At 40.4% G+C, this 20,743-nt stretch overlaps 2 protein-coding genes across 2 annotated transcripts; both read right to left on the bottom strand.

Moving 5' to 3' along the window:
* Positions 1–804: 804 nt before the first annotated feature.
* On the bottom strand, positions 805–4,446 carry rbfa (ribosome binding factor A). The gene is made up of 7 exons (XM_036539652.1): positions 4,098–4,446; positions 3,678–3,720; positions 3,285–3,458; positions 2,875–2,987; positions 1,834–1,918; positions 1,579–1,658; positions 805–1,387 (listed from the first exon to the last, which is right to left on the bottom strand). The coding sequence occupies exons 1-7, from the start codon at positions 4,337–4,339 to the stop codon at positions 1,012–1,014; spliced, it is 1,113 nt and encodes a 370-aa protein (XP_036395545.1). The 5' UTR covers positions 4,340–4,446; the 3' UTR covers positions 805–1,011.
* Positions 4,447–6,220: 1,774 nt separating this feature from the next.
* LOC118784716 (activity-dependent neuroprotector homeobox protein 2-like) lies at positions 6,221–14,500 on the bottom strand. The gene is made up of 4 exons (XM_036539102.1): positions 14,246–14,500; positions 10,994–11,111; positions 10,024–10,116; positions 6,221–9,323 (listed from the first exon to the last, which is right to left on the bottom strand). The coding sequence occupies exons 2-4, from the start codon at positions 11,099–11,101 to the stop codon at positions 6,294–6,296; spliced, it is 3,231 nt and encodes a 1,076-aa protein (XP_036394995.1). The 5' UTR covers positions 11,102–11,111; positions 14,246–14,500; the 3' UTR covers positions 6,221–6,293.
* Positions 14,501–20,743: the final 6,243 nt, after the last annotated feature.

Raw genomic sequence — 20,743 nt, 5'->3', positions numbered from 1 at the left:
ATAGACTATATCAGTGTTATGACAGTGTAACTCAGGAGAAACTGTCTGAGAAACTCATTTTTTCCATTAAAAAACAGGACAGATACAGACTACAGTATACTTAACTATTTCTCTATTTAGAAAGAATTACCCTATTTCAGTCTGGGATTCTAGATCATAATGGATCGGTCATAATGGTGCATTGCTGACCCATGATCAGATAGCCTGTCTTAGCCATGGTCCAATCATAACAGCTAAATTACCTTGTGTCTTGACCTGTCCTTGCCTAAAGGCATCTGACTGGCAAGACAATAACCATGCTGTTCATTGCATCTGTCTGCAGATTTTAGCTTAATATACCATGTAACTGTTTTGAATTAAGTCATTGGCTGTAACTGCAGTTTTGATTCCACTGCATATATGTTGTTCAAGCATTGTTTGGGCTATTACTTCACAACACAGCATACGGATTTATGAGGAGAGAGAATGAGAGCACATCAGTCTGAACTGCCACAATGCTGTGTGAGCTCAGCCACTTCCTCTTATCAAACGGGTTTTACCTAAAATGCATGCATTTATGCAAAATTCAATCAAAAAGGCCAATGTAAAAAGCTTGCATTTCACATTCAACAAGAAAGGAAAACATGTTTCGCGTTTTCCCAATGATTTTTTTCTCCCTAAAAAAAACAAAAAGACACATAGGTCCCTGGAACCTGGGCAAACCCATTCTTTGATTTGGAGAAAAAGTGTTTTGTTTTTGTCAAATTAAAATGTGTCTGTAGTGCAACAACGTCACAACAACTTACTTGATTATGCTGTGCATTTATTTTACCCTTGACTCCTCTGAGTGCCAAAGCTGATCAGTACATAACTGATACCATTACAGCCGCACTGTAGCTTTTCTCCCCAAACCTTTGGTTTTATGTTTTTCTGCAATTCCTTTGAAATGGAGGAAGACATTTATGCATTCATTAGACAAAAACATCAGACAAATTCATTTTAATGAGATTATACATTTTCTGCAGTCTGAAGTTATGACCTTCTGTCTTCCTCTGCCATGAGCTCCTTCACCTGCGATTCTTCACCATCATATTCCGAAACCTCGTCTTCGTCACTGTCGTGCCCCTGGCTGTACCTGGACAACAGGTAAGCCTTGGGGGTGATGTCATCGTCAACAGGCTGTCTGGATTTCCTCTTCTTTAACATCAGTTTTTGCTTCCTCAGTTCTGCCAGCATGTCCAGCTGTTGTTGTGTTAGCGATGGTGGCGGGATGTCGGCAGAGGCTTCCCTCGACCTCTGCTTGTACTGCAGTACCTGTTTGTTCAGTGCTTCGTGGTCAATGCCAAACAGAGGCATGCTTTTCTTTGTGGAAGGCTGTCCTGAGGAGTCGGCCACATCGGCAGATTTCCTAATGAAAAAAGTCAACACAGAGGGCGTCGAGTTCAGCCTTGCGATTCTCCCTTACAGTACTTTGTAGTACCCTTGCCTTTATTTACAACCCCCTTTTCACCCCCCCCCCCCCCCCCCCCCCCCCCAAAATGTTCAAACATAGTAAAATAACCTTCACTTTAAAACTAATAACACAAAAGTGTTTCTCACCCTTGGTCATCCACACTGTGATTACTCCCCTGTCCGTGTTCTTCTTGGCCAAGGCTGACCGACTTGAGCAGGTTTTCCACCTAGTTATAGAAAGAATGATGCCCAAAATGCTTTTAGTTTGAGCTCCAAATAGTGCAAAGAGCTCCATCACTTGAGCGGACTTCATGATGGCTCAAGAAGGTGAGGACAAGCAGCAGAGTGTGAGTGAACATCTACGTTCAGCTTTAAAACAGTTAAAGATAAGAAAAGCAGTACCTCTGTGAGGGCGGCGTACTGTTTGTCTTTAATGAACACCAAAGGAGGAACATTGCCTAGGATCTGCTGCGAAATGAGAAGGTACCTACAACACAATTAAAAATGTTAATGGTTACATAAATGTACCAGAAGGATGCAAAACTGAATCCCTTTTACCCATTTATAAATGGATAATTTGTGCTATGTAACCTACAGAAGTGAACCTGGGAGTTCAGGGAATTTGAGAGCACACTTAGAAAAATAATACAATGTACAATATGTATTGTTGCATTGTTATTCACAAGTCATTTGTACCATATGTTTCAAGAAAACATTTCCTTAACAATCATTGCTTTAATGATGCAATACATCATCCATAATAAGGAAATTTAATGGCTCCTTAAGGCTTATAAACATATGTTTCTTAGTAGATGCTCAATATGAGCCTATTTACAGCAGACATCCTTCAGAGAGCTTACTTTAGAAAGTTCCACAGAGAGGTTGTACACTTCTTCACTGATTTCATGGGAATTGAGTAAGTTGCTGATAGCCTTGAACAGAATCATGTTCAAGATACCATTCATTCAAAAAAAGAAGATTCTAAATTTTTGTCTTGTATGACCACTGTGCTCAAGAAGACAAAATTTAGAATTTTCTCTTTTTTTGGAATGAGTGGTATTTGTAATTTTATCTGTCTGCTGCTATTCAAAAATGACAGAAAGTAACTATGACCTAAAACAGAAAGACAATCAGTAAAATCTGCATTAAAAAATATTTTTAAACTTTACTTTAAACTTTAAAGTTTAAATATCTCAAAAGGACAAACACAGATCTGACAGCTCAAAATAATGAAGGCCAAGATGTCCATTTTGTCTCATTTTCAAACTGTTCACTAAAAATTGGGAAAAAAACTTCCCAGGAGTCTTATGTTTTTGAGCACAGACCCCCTGACATTAATCTAGTCTGCCTAAACATCAATCTAAGGAGGCTTACTTGTAAGTAAACGGCAGTTAGCAGACATTCCAGTTGAAATGAGGCACATGTGGCTGTAACAGGCATTACCGTATGCGACGGGCGCTCTTGTCCAACGCTTGCTGAATAAGACTGTCTCCCTCAGACGTCCCACTTGTCTTCCAGTAAACGCGGCAGCTGGAATAATCAGCTGGCAAAGAAACCTTGCAGGGACATATGGGGATTTTACAATTCAAAACACAGTTCCCAAAGCTGGGTGAGGCAGATTAAAAAGCAAAAATTAACTATAATTTCGTCAAAGCTAAATTGACTGAGATTTTCAAGATGTTATTTTCGTGGAAGAGTATCCGCTTGAAAATAATAAAGGTAAGAAAATTGTTTGTGCCATCATTTTAGTAATCCATGCATGAGAGGGTTTAAAATTTGATTCTCGTTTTGGTCTTGCAGTGTCATGCATTACGACAGTTAGGCTTACAACAGACATCCTTCAGAGAGCTTACTTTAGAAAGTTCCACTGAGAGGTTGTACACTTCTTCACTGATTTCATGGGAATTGAGGAAGTCGCTGATAGCCTTGAATAGAATCGTGTCCAAGATTCTCGTCCGTAGACTGCTTTCTTGATTCTTCTTTGGTGTGGTAGGCGGCGAAGCACCAGTTTGCCAGGAAGGCGACATCTATCGCAGAGTGTACACAAAAATTAAATGTCATACTGTACATTCACTACATCGACGACGATATGCAATCCGGAGTACACAATATTTTCTGCAAACTGCATAGCACCACATTTTGATGTCCTGTCAGTGGCCCTGGGTAGGGCATCTACCAAGCCAATACTAAGTTACAGCTAATGAGCTGACAAACAAAACATGAAACATCAGCAGCCAGAAACTTACTTGTCTGGGGACAAAAGCCGGGGTTTCATACCACTGTTTCTTTCTGTAACACACACAGATTGTTGCTTTAAAAGGGCAGTATTAAACGATGAGGAAAAATCTCTACGTAGGTAACAAACTTTCTACAGTCTAGTTTGGGGAATCGTGGTGTCAGCCGGCTGCTAGCCGAATGCAGAGGCCAGCTCAATGGACTCGGCGGCAGCCGTTACTCCGTCAGCTATTGGTGCTGAAGGGTGTGTATTCACGTTTGGAATAGAACCGAATGACCTGTTAGCGGTACATAAAATGAAATCGGTGAGACAACCTCGTCATTGTCAAAAAAACTTAACCATGGGGCTGAACTTGCTAGCTACTCAGCTATCATCCCGCATGAAGGTTAATGCATTGATATTAGTTAAGTCAAACTGGACGGCCACTTACTTCGACTTCTTTGCAAACTTCTTTAACAAATTTTTACTTCCATACTTAATGCTGGATGTATGAAAACGGCATTTTCCCAAATCCGAAAAAGACTCGTTCGCTCCAGAGAGGAAATCACATCTTTTGAAGTGGTAGTACAGCACCTTCTTGTATTCAGTGACCAGCTTCTTCCCTACGTAGACACTACACTGTTGATGAGCTAGATATTTTCTGAGGCAAACGGTTGTTATTGAGGTGAACATTACTGAAAGCTGCTATATCGGCTGATGTACACGACGTGATAGTGTGAGCCCGTTTGTTTATAACTACCTAGCTAGCTGAAGTGACTATCTTGCCATCTTGCCATTGAGGAAACGTTTTCTCTTCCGAGTAGCGACTCGTTGGGTCTTCCGAAAAGGCAGAAGCAAACGATCACAGATGTATTCGACCACACACGATGATGAAAATGGTCATCTCACGCTAGATTTCAGGATTTTTTTCCCCTAATCTTCTCATCGTAGACCCTTCCCCATGCATTTCTTCCACCCGGTAATTGAATAAATGTCTCGGCTACAACCAACTATCAAAGAACTCCTTTCAGCTATTACACGTGCTGTTCAAATCAAATGAAAAACCCTCCCCCTCTATATCTTCATATGGAAGAGAATGCACCACTTCCACATGAAGGTTATGTTGTTTTGTGAATTCTACAGATATAACACAATACTGTTCAAACATTCAATTTATGAATAATGCTTTTATAGTGATTAGGATAAGTTTCTTTCCATCAATGAAGTGTAGTTTGGGTCACAGCATATTAGTTATTTTAACTGCAGATATACAGATTAAGATATGAAATTACTGAATAAAGTGCTAGCACCTTACAATGATACCACATATTGTCATGTTTTGAAACTTAAAATCACAACCTACCCGAATATGTCTACTATTTCCACAACATCAGCCAACAGTTAAAGCATTATTTGCTGGACTTAACCACATCCTGGTCATTATAGCATATACTACAGTCCACCAAATGAAATTCTGAATAAAAAATACATAGGCCTATAATGTTTTATGGCCTACGTGTTTTACATGTGCAATAATCCTCATGGTTCTACCATCATTTATTTGCTTGGACATCACCCTTATCCAGGGGTAAAAACATAAATCATTTAAATGGACTGTGTTTATCGAAGCAATTCAAGTCAATCCATTTACTCTGCGGTACGATGGCAATGCCCCACCTGGGAAATGAAACTGAAACTTTCTGGTTACAAGCCTTAATGTCCAAAAGTCTTGGAAAAAAGTTACACATCTTTTTGTTGCTTTCATGTTTATTGATAAATCTGTTCTGTTTTGATTAATGGACATTTTAAAATAGAACTTTGGTGATGAAAAATCTGAATTTCTCTCCTAGTGATTATGGCCATTAATATTGAATGCTTTGGAATTAAACATCTATAAAATAAGATACAGTATATATATGCCATACATAATACATACTTTTTGAGGTTTAAGAACCAAATTCATCATGTTTAGACTGGCAGAACTTATTTCATATTTCAAAGTAATTTTAAGTATTTTCTTAATACACTGAATGATGCAAACCAGACTTTGCTGCAGTTCAGAATACAGTACCATGTGAAAAAAAATCACATAACATCTTTGACATACATTGAACACAGACACCTGAAATAAAGAATGTACAAAATTGCAGTTTAAACTGATGAAAATAACACAAAATGAAAGATAAGCATGTGTATAAAACTGGGCAATATTAATGGGTTTAAAGTGAAAAAATACCAACCACCCAACCAACTGTAATGGTCAGGGACACCTAATTTTCTGAACCTTTAACCAGTCTATTTAAATATTTCATTTATTATTTCCTTGAACATTGCCTTTTGAAAAGCAAATCAAACCCATAGCCAGCACCATCACATATCTTCAAATTTACACAGGGAAAATAAAGTCAACTTTCAACAGTATACATATTTCTTTCTAAATACATTTATATTTTTCCTACAGTATCTAGTAAAACTTACAGGATCCTCAAGTTGAATTTTTTTCTGGCAAAGAAAATTTGCCTTAAATTCTACAAAATATTGTTTAAAATTCAATCTAGTCTCCTCTTCCTTGACATGTGTTCTTGTCTGGACTCCTTCCATGTGACACGGTGATTCCAGCACGCTGGCTTTATGTGATGGTCCCTCTTCATGCAGACACCGATGCTGCAGGTTTTTTGGGTTCTTCTGGGATCAGAAGGTTATGCTTCACCTTCCTCAGCTCAGTCATGTTAAACCCCAGGAGAACCATGGTCTTATTCCTTTGGATTGACCGCATGCATTTGGAACGCCTGGTGCCAAAGTGGCAGGCCACATCAGTCCTGTTAAACCACAGGCGGGCTGCCAGAGTTTCAGTCTCCCTCTTGGTCAGGTAGGGTTTTCTGTTGAAGTAGTCTGTAAGAAACCTCTTCCGGTCTTCAAAGGACAGCATCTCCTTGCCAGTAGGGTCCAGGATTAGGGAGACAGGTGTTTTGGGAGTCTCCTCCACCTGGACAACATTCTCCTGGGCATTCTTCAACTTGCTGCGTTTAGCAGCTCTGGCGTCCCTCTCCTGCTTGTTGGCCTCCATCGCTGCCTTCATAGCTGCCTCCAGCCTTAATTTGTTCTGAAGTTGGGCCTCTGTCTCAGACGTTTTAGAAGCTGGCAACGGGGCTGTACCTTGTGAGGTAGTGGGGCATGAGACAAGGCCCTGTGTACCCCCATTTACAGCAACAACCACCTGACTTTTAGGGTCTGGGTTTATTAGTCTCTCCACATCCTTGGCAGTCTTGGGTGCACAACGGCAGCGCTGCACGTGGGTGGAGATAGCCTGGGGTGAGGTTTTACCTGTGTAAACTCCAGAACAGTACACACACTTGAAAGCTGGAGATTTGAGGATGGCGTGGATGGTGGGAATGATGTGGTGCTTTGTCTTCAGGTGGAGCTCGTAATCCACGGCAGTCTGTGGCTTCTCTGGGCAGAAGGGGCAGTCCGCACGGATGGTTTTAACAGGTGTCCGGCACACAGGATGAGTGGACCAAGGTAGCACCTTCACATAAATGAGGTCCAATGAGACTGTGACTAGAGCAAGGTTCAGCTCCTTGTCACCCAGCAGCTCTTTAGGAGCAGTTGTGTTTATGTCAAAGTGCGGAACCAGAAGGTCGCCGTGGTCATTGGTGTGGAGATGGTACTCCCGTTTCATGAAATCACGGTTGGCCAGCTCTGAGGTGCTATGTTCCTTTGTCGTGTGCTCCAGGAGTTGCTTGATGGAGTAGAACATTCCAGGGCAGTGCAAACACTTCAGGCCATGCAACAGATGTTCAAAAAGTCCCTTTCCTGACAGAGAAATATTGCACGTCAAGCACTTGAGGATTTTACCATTCACCTTCTTCAGAAAGGGAGCTCGGGCAGCCAGCCCATGCACCTTGGCATGTTTGGTCGCAGGCGCCTGTCCATGAGCCGTTTCCATATGGGTTTGATGCGCATCAGCAGGAAATAATTCTTTACACACAGGGCAGGTTATCCACTTCTGAGCTAGTTTGGACCCAGCAGTCGACACAGATATGGTGCTGGAAGCAGCTTCTGCTGGTGTCCTGTTTAGCTGTAAAGGAATGGTGGTGCTGCTGCCCTGGATCACTGCCACGGGTCCTTTGCCAGCCACTTGGGCAACAATGGACTGAGCTCCCATTGGTCCTTTAGTAGTCACTTGGGCAGCACCGGATTGGACCGCCACTGGTCCTTTACCGGTCACTTGGGCAGCACTGGACTGGACTGCTACTGGTCCTTTACCAGTCATTTGGACAGCACCGGATTGGACCACCACTGGTCCTTTACCGGTCACTTGGGTAGCACTGGACTGGACTGCCACTGGTCCTTTACCGGTCACTTGGGCAGCACCGGACTGAACTGGCACTGTGACCTGGACCGGTGCTAGGGTGTAGGTGGGAAGGCCATTAACTTTGTTGCCAGTGGGGATCAGGTGGCTGAATAAAGACTGTGAGGTGAGCATGGTGCCACGGGGGGTGGTCTGGGTTACTGGGAGCCTTTGTGTGACAAGTAGGGACTGCGGTGCAGGACCTCGTAGGGCCAGCTTGCCTTGGACACTGACCTGTACGCCAGGTGGCAGCAGGACCTGCCGAGGCTGCTGTGGCTGTGCAGTGACCCCCACCGTTAATGGCAGTGGTTTGGGACCATTTTGAGAAACAGTTGGGAGTAATGTACCCACCGGTGCCCGGACCAAAGTAGTGGTCACGCCCCCTGTGGTGGGCAAGCTGACTGAGATCCCCTTCTGAGGCTGTGCATTCTGCAGGGTGGCCACTGCCTGACCTGGCCGTATCAGGCTCCGGGCCTCGACGCTGGCGAGACGGACCACAGTGGGAGCCTGGCCCGGGAGGAATGCCTGGCCAGTACCAGGGGCACATACAACAGTGGTTGTGTTGCTTGGGGTCCCCCGCAGCACTGTCCCTGCAATAGGGGGCCTAGTCACCACCCCCCCAGCGGGCCGCTGCACAGGCACTGCACCCCCTGGCTGTGAAGGGTTGGCCCCAGGCACCAGGGGAACACTATAAATCTGCTGGGTGACCTTGGGGGCAAGACTCGGGAGCTTCTGCTGCTGCAGGGTCTTCTTGCCAAGCTTGCTGTGCTCATATATCAAGGCTTTGAGGTGCACCTCCAGCTCTTTATGCTTTTCAGAGGTCAGAATGTGGTAGATCAAATGGTCTGCGCTGTCAGCCGGCACACTGCAAACCTTGCAGTAAAACTTGGAGGTGCGGGTGTCGTTAGCAGCTCCAATCTCAACATGCGTCCGCTGCCCAAAGTAGCGGTTCAAGAGATTTGTGTAATGGTTCACCAAGACGTGCTTCTTTATGCAGTAAATCAACGAATCCTGGTATCCACACCTTCGACATGAGAACCTGTCTCCGGTGACAGTGGTGTCGGTGACGGACAGTCCTTTCACAGTCTGGACCCCTGGGGCTGGGGTGGAGATATTTGGCGTCTTCATGGAATCAGGATGGAAGATCTTGAAGTGCTGAGTGATGACCTTGGGGTGGGCAACGAATGAGCAGCAGGAACAGGAGGACAGTGCACCCAAGTCCTGCTCTTCCTCATGACAGCGCAGTATATGAGTCCTGTAGCTGTGCCAAGATCGCGCCGAAAACCTGCACAGGGTGCAGCAGAGCCCTCGGGTGCGATATCGCCACTGAAGACAGAGAACAGAGACCATGAGAAACCATGCCGTCACCAGATCTCTAATACAGGATGAAAATAGCTTTTGCTGCTGGTTTACTGGTTTAGCCTTTTCCTGTGTAATATCAGCTAATTATTTTTTTCTGCCTCATAAAATAGATTTTCAACTGATTGATTAAATATTCATACAACTTAATGCTTCATAAAATTGAAAATTCACCTTTTTCATTTCTGGATTACTTTTAGAGATTTCAGAGGAGTCTGATAAGACAACTTAACTGTCAGACTGGCATGTTGAAACAAATATTATGTTGACACAAATGGAAAGCTTGGCAAAGGTTTACAACTTAGAGGACGATTACAATTTTAACTTCTAAATAAATAAAAATTCTAAATAAAAAGTCAAAATAAAAATTCCACTTACAGGGAGTTACCATTCCCTTCAAATTCTAGAACCATGGTATGAGGGCTAGATAGTGTGCAGCTTATTGGACAACCATATGACAAGCTTTCCAATAGGGATACCTACTGTTATAAAGGTGGGTAATAACATATTGAATTTGTGCTCCACTCCAATAAACAATCCAGTTCTGAGACTTATACAGACTCTTCACACTAAATCCATAAAATGGATTATTGACATTATCCGTGGAATCGTGATCCAAACCTTCGTTTATGCATTTTATAATAGATATATGACAGGAAAACATTACCTTTTTCCTCCTTTTACCATGGTGACCGTCAGTGAAGTCATACCAGTCTGTGTTATGGAAGGCCTCATCTCCAGCATCAAAGCTTTGGAGTTCCTAATGAAGAAAGGGGGATGATGTCATTGATTGCATCACCACACACCATAACTAACAATGAGACAGTGAGGCTTCATGAACCCCGAAAGTGTGTAAACCAATCATGTGTTATCAGTGACTTACTGAACCAATCATAATTGACACTGCCTTTTGATTTCATACAAGTCAGTGACAGAAAGCACAGTAACTCTACCATTTCTGGGATTTAGTTCATTATTAACTTTGACAACAAACTCATGTTCTCACTCAAACACATGCACTAGTATTCCTTATAAAGGCAATTAGAAATTTGTACCATTTTATTTGTATATCACTTGTTTTTTTACCTATTTTGACTTTCAACAAGTTTTGCAGTGAAACAAGACAATGAAACTGTTTTAACTAATTAAAAACATTACAAACTTATTTACTGTGCAATTTAAGAGTCAAAAATGCAAAAAACATAAATGATTTTGTTTCAGTTGGCCATGTTTGCTTTAATTTAATTCCACTCCAGTTGGGGGGTATGTTTATAAGTAGATGATTCATATTAATATTCATCTTAAATATAAAGTAATGCCACAAAACAAATCATTAATAACTAACTTAATAATCTGAATATACCATTTATGAGATTATTCTGTGTGTGGCAAGACTACATAATGGCTGATGGCAGTGTGCATAAAATTTGAACCAAAACCTCAAACAACATACAGGCCGATTGTCTTGAGATTTGTCAGATTAGATAAGATTACAATACTGAGAAAGAGAATAAGATCATCCATTTCATAATTTGTACTTGTGACAAAAAATTTAAATATATACATAAATAAATACACAAATAACAAATGAGAGAATCAGGAGATACAAATATATAGAACATATAAAACAGACTTACTTGCAACACTTCCTTACAGTTCTCCAGTCCAATGTCATACAATACATCTTTTACTCTCTTTCTTGACTTTCTAATTTTTTCCAAATTGCAAACAGGAAGCTGTAACATGTTCTCTTCCCTGCAAGAAAAAAAAAACAGAATTATTTCTCCTAACATGAAATATTTCATCAGTACACAGTTCTTGACATCAATGGACTCTAGAAAAAGGGGCACTTAGAATCTGGGAACAATGTTCAGTGTCTATCATTTAAGGGTATCAAATAACATTTCTACATTGTCATTAGCCTGTAACAAACACTCATTCACTTTCATTGAAGATCTGTGAATATAAAAATAGTATATATACTATTGGATACTATATTTTATAAATATTATAAAAATAGCATATATAGTTTATATACACAAACAAAACAATAAAACAACTTTATTAGCACTGCAGTCATCAAATAAAGATATTCAGCCAAAAAACACAAACTCCAGTTGTTAAAACATAAGTAGATTCTTGAGGCATCATTATAGATTCTCAGTTAACTGTCTGCAGGTTCTCTGAATGTACTGCTCCAAAAAAGTCACTTTCAGAAAATAACACTAATAAGTGTTATGAACAAGAAGAAATAATAACAAGAAGGCATCAATGCATGTAAGAAATAAATCTGTACAAGGAAAGCTCACCTTAGACACAACTTGCTGCTGGTTCACTACAAATGCCTATTCCGACCATCACCCCTAGCAGTTATAATGACAGGACAAAAACTCAGATTTTTCAGTATATACGAACTCACTCTTTTTTAATGCAAAACACACAACACAATTGTCAGTAACATCTAGTAAAGTCCACAATCACACAGGCAGATCAATGAAAATGAGCATGAACAATTTTCCTGCACCTGTCACTAAAAGCTGTATACACATGATATAGGGATACTCCGCATGAAACTTTGGGACTTTTTGTGTGCTTAGCACAGGATCTTACATTACAGTGTTGTACACTTCCGTAAAGGGTTTCATTGCTTCCCCTGGGAATTATTTGATAAAAACAGTGACATAACATCAATATATTAGCACAAAACTCTTCACACAATTTCACCATTTTCTTTATTTCATACAATGGAAGACAGTGTCAACAACAACAAATTAAGACTGGATGGTCTCAGCTAAACTGGTCGACAACCACACACTTCCACCTTCAACCAAGTACAATATATGTCACACAAAAAAAAACACCACAGTTAACTGTTAACAGATATTTTAAAGTTCCACATAACTACTGCTGAACTACATGTAAGAACAGAAAACAGAGCTCTACTGTCAAGTATGTCTTTCCAATACAGTTATGAAAACAGAACAGGTGAACATTCGATTGGCCCACAACTAACCATAAGACCAGACTGCATCACTTGATTTGATAACGTTCAGACCAATCAGGTGATGTCTCAGGATAACTCACACTATATAGACCAATCACATGCTGCCTCACGCTCTGCCAGATGGAAAGAGAAGCAGCCGGGGCCTATGCCTCTCAGAGTCCTTGTGATTTTACTTGGCCCTCCTCCCCCATTTATACAGGCAATACAGATAAGACAAGATTTGAGTTGTTAGAAAAATGTGTGGATTTAGATTCACTTGTGCCCTAATCTTCATCATGGAAGCTCCACTACATTCCCCTGATGTTACAGTACAGCATTTTTAAAGGGAGACATTGCAACCCCATCCGGCATTTCAATCCAAATATACTTTTTATTAAATACCTTTACATAATGACGTTGCTGAAGGAATATTAATGCATACCATGGGATGCTTGACGGGGAGGAACACTGTCTAAAAGATGCAGACACTGCAACACGCACTCACTGCCTGTGTCAGAGTATTCATTTCATATTGCCCTGTGCGGCTGAAAAACAGCAACTACTCAGCTGGGCTCCATGCAGACCAGCCAGTAATCTGCAAGCCACAGTGAAAAACTGTCAGGCATGCGGCAGGTTCACGAACATCGGTGCAGAGCAGGCTCTGGGCATGCCCACTAATCTTTAGTCAATACGCGTAGTTGTTACAAATCAGTCTAATCACTCGTGTCAACCACGAATCCATGCAAATGGCTATAAACCACCCCCTAAACCACACGCACATACACTCTCACATACACACACAGCTATCAGGTCCCGTGGGACGTGCCGGATACACTCTGTGGCCACCGTGGCTTTCTGAAGCAGCGATGCCATGGTGGGCACACGGGCCTCTCAATGTGAAAGCGGCCTCACTTCAATCTCTCCACCTTCCTACAGCGATAGCATCCGCGCCCAACAGCTTCAGACAGCTAGCCCCCGCTACCCCCCTCGATAGCGGAACACGCCGGCCACAGGTTAGTTGGCGTGCAATAATAAGGTCATGACAAGTCCGCTGGCCCATAAATGAATTATTACAAACTGGATAACCAACCATCACGCGTGAGTTTGTTGATGATGATAGCTAGCTAGTAAAAATCTGATATGAAATACGGGCTGAACCACACGAATTGTGAATTAGCATAAGTTCAATGTTGTTTTCTGCAACTAGTACAAGCTACTGATAAACGTCAATCATACATACACATCAAGCCATCACTAAACTCAGAGTTTAACCACATTTTCCATAATGACTAGTGATAATATGCCACTGCCAGTTATAAAAACTCTTCTGTAAGTTACCTAACGTCAGACTAGCTGAACACCAGTGGTCACTAACCGCTAGCAAATAAAAATCAAACTTTTAGCACGCTTCATGTTGCACACTAGTGAAGCCAACAAACGCTAGCTACACATAAGTAGCTGCTGCCTATTTATCTTACAACATACACTTGCAAAAAGTGACTGCACACCGCACAAATACATCAGGGTATCGGGATGTTTAGCTAATACAGCTAGCTCGAATGAGTGAACCTGAAGACATCATCCTTCCTGGCACTCAACAACTGACTTTCAATTAAAACAGCTTGATAGGTATCTAAGAACCAGACGAACTATGAAAAAATAATAAGCTGGCAAGTCATCTTGGCTAGCTAACCGCACGGAAAAGTTGACTGTGCTAGAAACAAAATGCATATATTTATGCATGCACGCATCAGTCAACGTTCCGCTCACGTGGACAAACAGCTTCGCTGTTTGAGATGGTAAGTCACCTAACTAACAAAGTAGCTACGCTAGCCACCATGTCGTAATTACCAACTGCGAAGACGAGGTGGCGGCTATAGTCTGTGATAGGTTTACGTATAGCTACCTTTGGCGTGCTGGAGGAGGGAGCTCGTGCTTCGGTGCCTGTCTACTTTCACCAATCCAGAGGCGCGCGCTGTTCACTGTCACTGCAGCACACGCGCGACCCGGTGCACTCAAATCAAACGATAACGCAAAGGGTTCCCTTGGACAAATAAGCAGTCGCAAGAAATGCTACTGCACTCTTGGATTGTATTTGTTATTCGCAGCTAACTTCTTTTGTTTGTACTACATCATCATCCTCACCCTACTCTTGAAAGGAAACATGGCGCCTGAGATAACCAGGAAATGACGTTTATTTGACTAATTAGCATATTACATGGTTGAGGTTCACCAATGAAATAAAAAGTGACCCTAATATTATGCGTTTATAAGTATGTTAATGATGTTAAAAATGATGCTCTCAACTAATTTCTCGTCCAATAGTATCCAGTTTAGTTCTTGATTGAGTTGTTAATTGGTGTAGATGGAAGTTTGGATGAAAACAAACGTCATATCCTGGGTTGGAACGGGTGGGCGTGTCTGAGAATTCTTGACGCAAGAGGAGTCACATGGTGTAGAACGACTGGACCAAGTGGGAGGGTCAAATAGTTTTTGACATGACATCATACCTTACCATCCATCATCAGCCAATGATACTTTCCTCTGACTCAAATTAAAATAGGGGAGAATATGAAAATGGCTATTGGTTTTGAGAATATAGGAAATGTACTATTAGAGTTGTTCAATAAGTTTACCATGGCTAAAGTCAAAGAACCCATAAATGACCAAATCAACTTGAAAGGTCATCTCAATGAACATAAGGTTGGTATGGCCACATACCAGGTGGAGACACTTTGTTTTGTATGCCATCCCTGCAATCCAAAGGATAAGAACAAAGTCAGATCAGTGATAGAGTTATGATCAATATATACTGACTGTATCTATGCTTGCTTTCATGTCTACTTGTATTTACATATTTGGCAACCGGCTTACTCAGAGAATGCATTGAGTGCTGAGTCAGTAAAAACTATAAAATATCCAATACAAAGCACAAATGCAAAAATCACTTGAACCAATCACAACTATTAATATTTCACAATACTAACAGCTGTCAAATATTTTAGGTTTTGTGGGTCTTATGCAACAATGGAACAGCAAATGTTGTCATCCTATGCAAAGTGATGATAACATGGCTAGTGTCATTCTCAATCTTACTGTTCTGTTGCAGACAGATCTAAGTCAGGGTGATCCAGGAGCAGCATGGGGAAAGGAATTTGCAGAAGGTGACAAGAGACTCAAGCTTAAGCTTCGCTTGATATCCTTCACCAAAACCACACCACCTATACAGGAGGCAAAAAGTCACAGTTTTAATACAAATGCTTATCAGTTAATCATGTTCTAAGAAATGTACCATAAATAAGTGGTAGGCACAGTAGACACAAAAACATTAGCATTGCATTATGTATATATTTAAAAGATTTTATTACACATACATGTTTATACACATTTCCCCTCAATCCTGGCCAGTATTCCTGTAGTACTCCACTAAATTTCAACAATTTCAAATTGTATCCACTAATACCAGTTTTTCCAGTGGCTATCACTATCAGAAATTGTTGCCATAGGGTTATCTTGGCTTTGAAATTTTTTTTACAGATTTCAGACAGGACATTTGCTATTGGGAATGCAGAAGGTTTGCCTATTGACATATCTTTTCTTAGATAGATAGATAGACAGATAGATAGATAGATCTGCACAGACATTCAGAGAGAGGTATGAGGTGGGGACAAAGGCCTAACCAGCTCACTGGATCGAGCGCTATCTCCAGGGGTATCTCAACACTACAGAAGGGAGTCTTGAGGCCTTGCTTGCCTACTGAAGAAGGTGCCAGCTTCAGCAGTACTTCAACACTACCATAACACTACCGCAACAGCACCACTTCAGAATTATAGCAGGGAGCACCAAGGCCAAACAAATGCACAGCGATCTGCTTAGCAGACAGTCGAGAGCTATAAGGGGAGTGAGCTGGCCACATTTGGTATAATCAAGGAGCCTTACGAAACAGTTTCAAATGATAGCAATGGCTTGTCACCAGAAAATAAGCAGGAAGGCAGTAAAGTTAGTTATAGCAGTAGGAGGTCCCACATTACAGACCATGTTACACCTCGGAGCTAGGACTACAGATTATCTCTAATAACCTTACTGTTGCCCTTCATCACCATTTTAATCTGACTGAAACCCCCCTCAGGCTCCATGAGTGGCTCTGTAGCTGTCAGCATATCCCCAGAGAGACTCAGAGGGTCTGCACAGGACTCTCTCTAGCAGAAGTGGGTAGCCTATCTATGGAGGGCTATCTGCAGACACAGCATGTGCTTACCAACACAATCAATTGCAGCTGATTTTAAGCAGTAAGGGGAATTAAGGCTAAGAGCAGCAGTATGGTTTAGTGGTAAGGCTTGTAACCGAAAGGTTGCTGCCTCGATTCCCCATTCGGGCTCCTGTTGTATCTCTGGGCAAGGTACTTAACCCATAATTTCCTCGGTTAATATCCAGTTGTATAAATGGATAAAAGTGTACGTTTCTCTGGATATGAGCTTCTGCTAAATGAGGGTAATATATATAATATAAGGACAATGAGGAAGTGAACCATGTGCCTGTCAAGGTGTGAAACAGCTAGGCCACAGGGTATGATGGCATGTGGGGGTGAGGGGTAAGGAGTTAAGGGGGGGTTGGTCTGGCTGCTGCACACAGAGGACAGGTATGGCAAGAGAACAGTGGGGTCAAGAGCCCCCTCTTCCTTGAAACAAGCACTAGATAACACAGCAGCATTATGCAGGCTGGGGCAGCAGAGCGCACAGTGAAAGAGAAGTGTGGTGGGGTGCCGTGTGAAAACAGCCTTCTCCATAATGTGAGGGGTGTGACAGTTCCATATTCCACCTCTAGGTCTGTGTAAAGGCACAACCATTTTTGACAAGTTTTGACTTCTTTATTTTATGGAAAGTATGTCCATTTTGTTCATTTATGACCTGACTGGGTGACCTCTGGGTGGCATTTAACCTGATTTGTAGAATAGAGCTGGAACTCTACCTTAAGATGTCCAACCCATTGTATGTGGACACTCAATGCCTGGTACATGGTGGAAGTAAGGGGTATTTCTGTGGACCCAGTAAAGCCACACCCTGGAGTGCCAGCACTATGAGAAGCTTTTTGTGACTTTCATACTACATCCATACCATTGCCAGTACAAAACACATAAATACAAAATACAAATAAACTTGTCCTAACGTATAATGTCCCCTTTAAGTACTTGTTGTTTGTTAGCATGTACATGTCTCAAGCAGGTAGCTTATATCCTATTCTGTTTAGCTAAATAGCTAATTGGAATTTTCTGCATTGTCCAAAGGGGAGGAGGATTGAAGACTGCATTTTATGATTGATTTAATTAGCAGATACCCTAATCCAAGCAGACTTACACAGTGCATGCATTGTATTATATTATACATTGTACATTAAACATTTAATAAAGTGTAAGGTAAGAACCTTACTTAAGAGTAAAATGGCAGCACTGTACCGGAAGATCAAACCCTAACACCCTCTTGTTGAAATCATATTTCCTGATTCTATGTACCATACTGCTTTTAGATAATAACCATCTCATCCATCCATAATTATCCGCCTCAGCTTACTGACGTAAAGATTCTTCAGCTAGTTAGTGCTTTAAATATTTTACACATTCATTTTCAATGAAAAGACAATTGGTCTACATTTCATGACTTAACAATAAGCAAAGTGAAATCGTATCTAAAGACAAAGTCACAAAGGTATGTGTAACAATGCTTTCAATAAAATAAAAGTCAGTTCACCACACTTGTCCTCACAGCCATGTCTGTTCAAAGTCAGGGATTAAATAGTAAATTTACTTTACAATACATGACACTGAAGTGTCTAGAAGTTAGCTAAAAGTTTATTACATTAATATTCTTCTTTCATTTGAGCCATTTTTCTGGTAAATTCAAGGAAGATTTTAATTGACCCAAAAGTACCGTTTTGCATCTGAAAGAAAAAAAACAATCCATCAGAAAGAGTAAAGCAGGAATGTCATGAGCTGTGTTGAGACAAAATAACCACAATATACATAACAAGAGAAGTACTCCCTCTGCTGGTTTAACATACCATGCCTAGAGCAATCTAGCTGTTCCTAGCTACCACATCAGTCAGCAGAATGATTTCTATGTTCCTTTTGATGTTGTGTGTAACTGTAGCTGTAACATAATGTTGAAGCCTTCTTTATAGAAAAACAGCATGGCTGTGTAGAATCTGTTCATATTTCAGGGCAGCATAAAAGTTTAAGCAGAAGAAGTATAAGTAGAACAAGAACAAAGTGATTTATTCATTAAAACACCTTTTTCCAAAATACAGAATACATTTAATGAACAGTGGTATTAAAACATGGAAAGCACTTTCAGTTAAAAAAAAAAAGAGTCAAGTTCAGTCAAGGCTCAGATTTTATTTATCTGCAATACTGACCGGTTCATCAATGCAGCAGTCTTCTTAATATGGGGTGGAAACTTTTATGTCACTTATAATTAACACTATACAGGTATATGAATGTTGTACAGAAAAACTGTCCAAAATCTTTAGAGATTCAAAGTAGTCATTTGAAATAAAATTTGAATAGCTCAGAGACTATGTTTTAAGTAGTGACTGTGTGCAGACATGTACATCTAATGTATCTAATGTGTCACGAATCATATTTACCATGATATGTACTATATTATTGAACTACTGCATAAAGAATAGGTCCAATTGGTTGCATTTCACTTACACACAATTTAAAGTTATAACTGCAAAGATTCCTGTGAGATCAAATGTTTCCATCTGTATTTCCTTCCCACATACCCAGGTGAAGACTTGTGTGAAACTGAACCATGGAGGAAGGGCAGCTGACAACTTTCTTTCTGTATGTGACACTGAACATTATGCTGGATCATCAGGAAAGCCCTATACCACTCAGACATTAGGACAAAACTACATATCCCCATACCAAGAATGCTGAAATTTCTTTAGCAAAATTCAGGTTGGTTATAACATCATTGCTGACAATTCATCAAAACATTTTTGACAATAAAAGAAAACAAGTGTGAATAAAAGGATTTTTCCTGTAAATTCACAGACATGTCTAATGTAATAAATAACATTTTTTATTCATAATGCAATGGGGAGGTAGTGTGGAGTTGAAGCACTGCAGCCAGGTCATATCTGCTTTTTACCAGCAGGTGATGCTGTGGAATTACCATGGAAATTCCATAGCAAAATGTCATAGTGGCCCATTGGAAAGAGCTGAAAATATGTACTGACCACATACATAGAAAAAGGAATTCTGTAGACAAACATCTAGAAATAACACTGAGAGTACCGAAATTGCAATGTTTTATTGGTATGTTAATGTGAATGATTTTTAATGTGTCACTGTCGTTATAAATTTAAAACACAATATCACTGAATATTACAGTCTTCAATTACTTAGTACATCGCAATGCAGTGATTTGTTCTTTTTGGAATTGTTCAGTGTTACCATGAATAAATTATTTTTTAAACTCATGCATGTTCCAACATGTAGCCAAAATTTGACTACATATTAGGTCCTTACAAATAGAGTCCAATCAAGCTGATTACAAACCACAATGATGTACAAACCACATCAGACATCTGAAAGCAACATTACAATATGAATTTGTGAGACAATCCTACATCCTAAGCCTTTACATTAGATTTCACAATCAGATGTCCAGCTGGGTGTCTACAGCATATCTCATGGTATCACTTATCAGTTTCTACTGTGAATCACATGGAGTAATTTGGGTAGATGGTAACTTCACTGTCAATAAGGCCCAAAACTAAATACTGCAGGTAACAGTGAACACTTATGATGTAAAAAGAACCTCCTTCCCCAACTACACAAAGAAAATTACATTTTGCTTTCCTGCAGCCTCTCTTCAGAAATATCTGGGACATATAGCACAATGGCTTCACATTTCAAGTTGTATCAGAAAGTGGTCTTAAATATACATTGCTCTACATATTTATTCATTCCCTTGATTGAACAGGAATAAAAACATGCTATAAGTGAGAAAATGTACATATTGGACTGTTTTCAGATTTAACGTTTAACGTTATTTCATTAAGGTACCACATAGATTAAGGATGGCTTAGTTTAAAGGGATTCCAGCACAATGAACAGCATTACACAGACTAGAATATGCACTAAAAAATGTTGAACTAATGGAAAAAAATCTAAAAAAATGTTGAAATAATGGAGTTTCTTATTTTAAATGGTCTTTTTTGTAAGGAAGAAAGGCAGATAATCTACTTGTGATATTAATTAATTGATTTATGATGTCACATATTTTAATTATATTGAAATTTTAAGAGTAGAACTGGAGCTTCAGAAAAGGTCTAAAGACATCAGCTACAGCAATGACAGACTTTCAGACTAATATGAAGTATAGAATGTAAAAGAGCT

This window comes from Megalops cyprinoides, chromosome 10, assembly GCF_013368585.1.
Source record: "Megalops cyprinoides isolate fMegCyp1 chromosome 10, fMegCyp1.pri, whole genome shotgun sequence".
NCBI classification, from domain to species: Eukaryota; Metazoa; Chordata; class Actinopteri; order Elopiformes; family Megalopidae; genus Megalops; species Megalops cyprinoides.
The sequence above is the reverse complement of the archived record's forward strand: the minus strand, read 5'-3'. Positions and strand labels throughout refer to the sequence as shown.

Bases quoted from the DNA above. Each gene is read 5' to 3' on its own strand.
- rbfa (XM_036539652.1), bottom strand. From the start codon at position 4,339: ATGTTCACCTCAATAACAACCGTTTGCCTCAGAAAATATCTAGCTCAT. The intron at 2,988-3,284 runs GTAAGCTCTCTG...TGTCCCTGCAAG, and splicing joins TCTCAGTGGAACTTTCTAAA to GTTTCTTTGCCAGCTGATTA. The intron at 1,659-1,833 runs GTACTGCTTTTC...TTCTATAACTAG, and splicing joins AGTACGCCGCCCTCACAGAG to GTGGAAAACCTGCTCAAGTC.
- LOC118784716 (XM_036539102.1), bottom strand. From the start codon at position 11,101: ATGTTACAGCTTCCTGTTTGCAATTTGGAAAAAATTAGAAAGTCAAGA. The intron at 10,117-10,993 runs GTAAGTCTGTTT...TTTCTTCATTAG, and splicing joins ACTGTAAGGAAGTGTTGCAA to GAACTCCAAAGCTTTGATGC. The intron at 9,324-10,023 runs GTAATGTTTTCC...CTCTGTCTTCAG, and splicing joins ATGGTAAAAGGAGGAAAAAG to TGGCGATATCGCACCCGAGG.